The sequence below is a fragment of the Nomascus leucogenys genome, chromosome 24 (assembly GCF_006542625.1).
Source record: "Nomascus leucogenys isolate Asia chromosome 24, Asia_NLE_v1, whole genome shotgun sequence".
Lineage (NCBI taxonomy): Eukaryota > Metazoa > Chordata > Mammalia > Primates > Hylobatidae > Nomascus > Nomascus leucogenys.
Genome location: NC_044404.1, coordinates 19,746,891 through 19,752,890, shown reverse-complemented (window position 1 = coordinate 19,752,890; position 6,000 = coordinate 19,746,891). Strand labels below are relative to the sequence as shown.

Genomic DNA, 6,000 nt, shown 5'->3' with positions numbered 1-6,000 from the left:
AAGCCAGCTTCATCTCTCTGCTCTGTGACCTTGGGCAAGCTCCTTACCTTTTCAGGCTTCTGTCATGAGGATTAAATGGTTTATTATCTGTAAGGTATTTAACAGTGTTCATCACATAGGATGCGCCATATCAGTGCTTTTTAAATAAATAAATGTCCTCAATATAGAAATGGCTAAGGCCCTAGTCCCCCTACAGTCCATTCAGAACACAGCAGCCTCATGATCCTTTTAAAGCCTAGGTCAGATCTTGTCATTGCTCTGCCCTTCAGCTCCTGCTCGACCTAGGCTAGCCACACTGGCCTCCTGTCTGTCCCTTGAAAACACACCAGTGCTAATCCAGCACTGTCACCTTCAGGGTTTTTACCCTGCTGCTCCTTGTGCCTCTGCTATCCACATGGCTTGCTCCCTCCTTCCCTTCAGCTATATGATCAAATATTGCTAAGTTAGGCCTTGCCTGCCTACCTATTTGTTTGCTTGAATTTTTCTCTTTATCGCTAATCACTACCCGACACTGTATTATTATTACTATTTTATTTTTGAGACGAAGTCTCGCTCTGTCGCTCAGGCTGGAGTGCAGTGGTGCGATCTCCGCTCACTGCAAGCTCCGCCTCCCGGGTTCACGCCATTCTCCTGCCTCAGCCTCCCGAGTAGCTGGTACTACAGGTGCCCGCCATCGCGCCCGGCTAATTTTATTATTTTTAGTAGAGACGGGGGTTTCACCGTGTTAGCCAGAATGCTCTCGATCTCCTGACCCCGTGATCCGCCCACCTAGGCCTCCCAAAGTGCTGGGATTACGGGCGTGAGCCACTGCTCCCGGCCTCGGCTAACTTTTGTATTTTTAGTAGACACGGGGTTTCGCCATGTTGGCCAGGCTGATCTGGAACTCCTGACTTCAAGCGATTGACCACCTCGGCCTCCCAAAGTGCAGAGATTACAGGCGTGAGCCACTGTGCCTGGCCTTGGACACTGTATTTGCCTGGTGGCCGACTGTCTCCCTGACAACACTCAAGCTCCACAACAATGTGGGTTGTTTCGCTCATTGCTGTATTTCCAGAGCCTAGCACAGTGCTTGGCACATAGCAGATGCTCAATAAATATCTACTGCGTGTGCCATTCTCTTCTTTGAATTTCTGTAATACTCATCCGATACCAGTCTTGCGAGAAATACCCGTATGCTTTTTCTGCCAGTGGCTGCCTGTGAAAGCTTTTACTTGTCTATGAGCTCCCTGAGGACAGGGCCCGGCTCAGGGAAACAATTCCTGTCACCTGTGCAGTTTACCATCCCCCTCACAGATCGCCTAATTTGATTTAACCAAAGCAAACAGGCCACGGAGGCAGATATTGTTAGCAATCCAGGTCTCCTGCTACCTAGACTAAGCTCAACAAATATTTGATTGAGAGAGAGAGAGAGAGATTGGGAGACAGAAACTTGAGTCACTGTGGAGCGAGGAAGCCCTTCTGGGCTAATGGAATGGTTCTCTGTAGCACATCCAACAGTACTCATAACAGCTGGCATTTGTTGAACTTAATTTTTTCTTTTTTTTTTTAGACAGTCTTGCTCTGTCGCCAGGCTGGGGTGCAGTGGCGCGATCTTGGCTCACTGCAACCTCTGCCCCCAGGGTTCAAACGATTCTCCTGCCTCAGCCTCCCGAGTAGCTGGGACTATAGGAGCGAACCACCACGCCCAGCTAATTTTTGTATTTTTAGTAGAAACGGGGTTTCACCACGTTGGCCAGGATGGTCTCGATCTCTTGACCTTGGCCCGCCTCGACCTTCCAAAGTGCTGGGATTACAGGCGTGAGCCACCGCGGCCGACCTGTTGAACTTAATTTTCTAATCTTTACCTGTGCCACCCTCACAGCTATTCTGTCTGCAGCTATACCAGCAGGGATCTTTATATCTTATTCATCTGTTATCTTCCGGTGCCTAAACAAGTCCTGGTACATAGTAGGTGCTGAATAAATGGCGTCAGCCCGAGGCTCCTCAATTCGTGCCTGGGCTCAGGTGCAGCCCGGCGCTCCAGATCCCGCGTAGCGAGCGGCAGCGCTGGGCTCCGGCCCCGCCCCCGGCGCGCTCCCCCGGTGCTGGGTTGGGCTGGGCCGGGCCGGTCCGCGCTCGGCGGCAGTTCCGGGTGCGCCCCAGGAGTAAGCGCGTGCACGGGGTGGGGCCCGGAGGGCCGGTCCCCTCCCAGCCCCGGTGCCTTCCGCATCCCCGCCCGCGGGGACTGTGGTGCGCGGTTCCCTCGCCGCCACTCGCTGCTGCAGGCCCAGAGTCGGGCACTGGGCCTCAGACACCGCGGAGACCTTTCCGGCCCCGGCCCGCTCCCCGTGCCTGGGACCCCCGGCAGCCGCGCCGCGCCCCGCCCCGCCGCGCAGGCCCCGCCCCCGCACCCCGTCGGCGCCCGCCTCCCGCGCCGCTCTCCATACTTGGCGATCGCCGCAGCCCCGCGCGCTCATTGGCCGCGAGCTGGCGGCGTGGGGGGCGGGCCCGGGCCGGGCCGGGGCGTGGAAGGAAGGTGGCGGCGGCCTGGCGCGGGGGGAGGGGGGTGCTGACCCGGATGTTCACTCCTGGGCACCCGGGGAAGTGGAAGCGCCGGGCCCTGCTGCGGGGGGGAGAGCCACTGACGCCGGGACCGGGACCGCCGCCGCCGCCGCCACCATGGTAAAGGCCGCACGGCCCCCTGTCCGGCCCGGGGGCCCCTCCGGAGCTCGCGTCCCCCTCCCCCTGCCCATCCCTGGCCCGGGACGGGTGGCTTCCCGGGGTGGGGGAGGGGTGGGGTCTCGAACCCGGGGTGGACCCAGTCCCTCCCCGCCCAGGAGGGTGCCGCCGGCGCGGACGACTTGGGTGGCAGTGACCCTGCCCCCGCTCCCAGCCCCCGCCCTTGGCGCAAGCTGGAGTCCCACTCACCACCTCTGTGTTCAGGCTGGTCTCTCCCATAGCCCAGGCTAGACCCTCCCTCCCGAACAGTGGCCCCAGCCAGGCACCCCCTCGGTGACCCTGGCGTGGGCCCCCTTCCTCCCCCGGTCTAGGGCTAGGACTGCTTTGCCCCGTCTCTCCCGCCCAGGCTAGGCCATCGTTTCTCCCTGCCATGGCCCAGGCTAGGCCGCTGCCTCCCTCTCTCTCTCCCTCCCTTGCCTTCTCCATGGCCTCAGGCTGGACTCCGGTCAGCCCCTTCTGCAGCGGCCTAGGTTTGCTTCCCCTCTTCTCCGTGGCCTCAGCCTGAATCTCCTCTTCCCTCTGTGATCTTAAATCTGGACCTCCTCTCCTCCGCCCATGGCTCCCGTCTGGACCTCACTGCCCCCTCCCCACCCTGATCCCCTTCCCTGGACTTTTCGCCACTCCTAGCGTAACCTGCGTCTGCCACGCTCGGTCCCCGCCCTGATCCTCTCACCAGGGTCCTGCCCCTTGCCCAGTGCACGACTCAGGGTCCCCTTCCCTGTTCCTGGGGCGCGCCTTCTTTGCAGCCTTCGGGAAGCGAGGGGAGCTCTCCATCAGGGATGGGGTGGTCCCGGTGCTGTGCCTTCTCAGTTGCCCCTTCTAGGGAGGCCGCCTAGGAGCCAGCCAGGGAAGGGCGGGCATCGGTGTGCCCAGAAGGCAGCGCGCTGTTCTGCGGGCCCCTCTCGAGGCCGCCGCCGTGGGTGCTGTGCGTGCGAAGCGTTCTGCAGGGCAGGCCGGGGTCCGCGGCGCCCGGGCCTGAGTGGGAGCCGAGGGGCGAGGGTGGGTGGCCCACAGGACAAGGATGAACGCACAATCGCCCTTGTGAGGCCGTGGCCTTGGGAGGCCACCAGGCCCTGGATCCAGTATATGGCCTGGACACGATGCACCCGAGCAGGCGCAGTCTCCCCTTCCCTCTGAACTGTCAGCTTGTAAGGGTTGGAACTGCTGATTATGGAAGTCCCTCGGATCAGGTAAGCAGAACGCCTAGGGAGAGTGCTGGCTCCGCTCGTGGTGTTTGTTTTGGTAAAGAAGGCAGATGCTATCCAGACTTTTGAGGAACCTGGGGTTTCACATAGGCCCCCACAGATAGACCTGCCCTCCTGCCACGTGACCCTTCTGCAGGACAGGCCCAGCACTTAGGTTGGAAGGGCCAGAGAACTTCTTGTGACAGGGTCAAGGGATTTTTGGAGCCTGTTTGGATGTGGACTTTGGGCCTCAAAGTGTTTTGAGGACTATGGTTCCTTGTTTAGTCAAGGGATGTTGCTGCTGAACGAGGGTGAGTAGTTGAGATGGGTTAAGCTTTCTTTTGATGCCTTCCTGTATGCTGATTAAAAACATGGGCAATGCCACTTTTAAGGCCTTCGGATTAGTCCAGTAACTTTGGCTGAAAACTCCTTATTTGGGGAGGTGGGCCTGGCCCCAGGCCTTGATGGAGAACGACTTCTCCAGGGCAGTGTTGGGTGAGGACTTTGAAAGTGGGCTGAAGTTTCCTGAGTGCGCACTCAGGACAAAGTATAAGGCAGGAAGGAAGCAGCGATTCTCACCAGGTGATGGGAAAGTGCCTCAGTCCCCCCAGGAGGAGCACATACACCTGAAGCTTCTCAGGAGTCTTGTACTTGGCTCTCATCTGAAAAGGCTGGAAAGGGTGGAGGAACTGTCTGCCAGTCACTGTGGTGTGCTTCACCTGTACAAGCTGGTTTCATCCACACGAAGCCCTTCTGGGGCTGTCCCCATTTTATAGATGAGGCAGCTGAGGCTCAGGAGGTGGAGTGACTTATTCAGGGTGTTGCTCAGCCAGTGGAGGAACCACCCTTGGTCTGTGGAAGCACATCTGGCAGGCTCTAAACTGTTCTTCCCATTGTACCAAGCTGCTTATATGTCAGAAGGTTTAATGACACTGTTTGAAAAACATAAAATGGGATATTCAAACATGGCAAGGGGGGAGGAGCAGTATTTATCGCCCATGGATTGTATTTTAGATCCTTTGTATAGGAAATCATGTTTATAGTGAAATAGCTGTATGGTGGTACAGGCATATTTAGCATGGGCCAGAATGAGCTCTTGGAGGGCAGAGATTTTTGTCTTGTGTTTTCCACAGCTGTATCCGTGGGGCCTAGAACAGCACCTGGCATTGGAAGAAACTGGTTGGAATGTTCTCTTTGGGATGTGTCTGTGTCCATGAACTTACCTGCTTGGATTTCATATTCATTCTCTCAGTCACTTGTTCTTAGTATCCCTTAGGCTTGTAATTTCTGACTGCTTACTGTTAGGTTTATCTCCTATTTGAATACTCTGACCATTAAGCCAGTGTAGATGGTTGGGGTAGGACAGAAGTGGTGGTGTGAGGTTGCATTGTAGATAAATGAATTCAGATCACCATGTTTTTCATTTTCAGTAGATTCGATGGTAGAGAATACAGCTAGATCTCTGTTATCCATTGAGGGAAATAGTGCCTTCAGAATCTAAAATGCGTTTGACTTTGGAATGAATTCCATGATTTTTGTTGGCATGAGTTTCTCCTTCCCAGTTAAAATGCATAGGCAAATGGAATTTATTTGCATTCCTTTAGCAGGTAATAATCTTACCACTGTTTGAGTGCTGTACAATTTCAGAGCACTGTTCCTTACGCAGCTCCAGTTTCTGACTTGGGAATTATTCTTAGTTATGATGATGGTGAGGCTTTACCAGGAACGGGGACTGGGGAGGCCCCCTCAGGAATTGCTGCTCCAGCTCACAGATGGTGTTGCCTGGCAGGAGCTGATGGGAACTTGGTATTGTTACAAGGTGAAACAACATAGTTGACATTAATGTCTCTTGGTGTGGATAAGACACATTGTTCAACTCACATCCCTCTTGTCTGTCTGTACAGCCCTGTTTATTTAAGCCCACCTGGCCTCTTTTTGGCGGCATGCTTATAAAAAGTAGCCAGTGATCAGTGGCTTGTGATTAAGGAAATGATAAGCCGAGCCTTTGAAAGCAGATACCCCTATTTATAACTCAGATGTCCTATACTTTTACATTCCATGAATTGGGGAACAGGACATATGACTGACCACAGGGAAA

The 6,000-nt window shown here is 55.5% G+C and overlaps 1 protein-coding gene across 7 annotated transcripts in view; it reads left to right on the top strand.

The window, feature by feature from the left end:
• Positions 1-2,461: 2,461 nt before the first annotated feature.
• CAPZB (capping actin protein of muscle Z-line subunit beta) overlaps positions 2,462-6,000 on the top strand; it is a 146,859-nt gene continuing 143,320 nt past the window's right edge. For 4 of the 7 annotated variants that reach the window (XM_030805430.1, XM_030805429.1, XM_030805432.1 and 1 more), the window contains exon 1: positions 2,462-2,661. In XM_030805430.1, the coding sequence (XP_030661290.1) occupies positions 2,659-2,661 (3 nt within the window). In that variant the 5' untranslated portion in view covers positions 2,462-2,658. Of the gene's footprint in view, positions 2,662-2,802; positions 3,909-6,000 lie in introns of those variants that run through there. The other 3 variants (XM_030805431.1, XM_030805427.1, XM_030805428.1) reach the window with 3 other exon arrangements.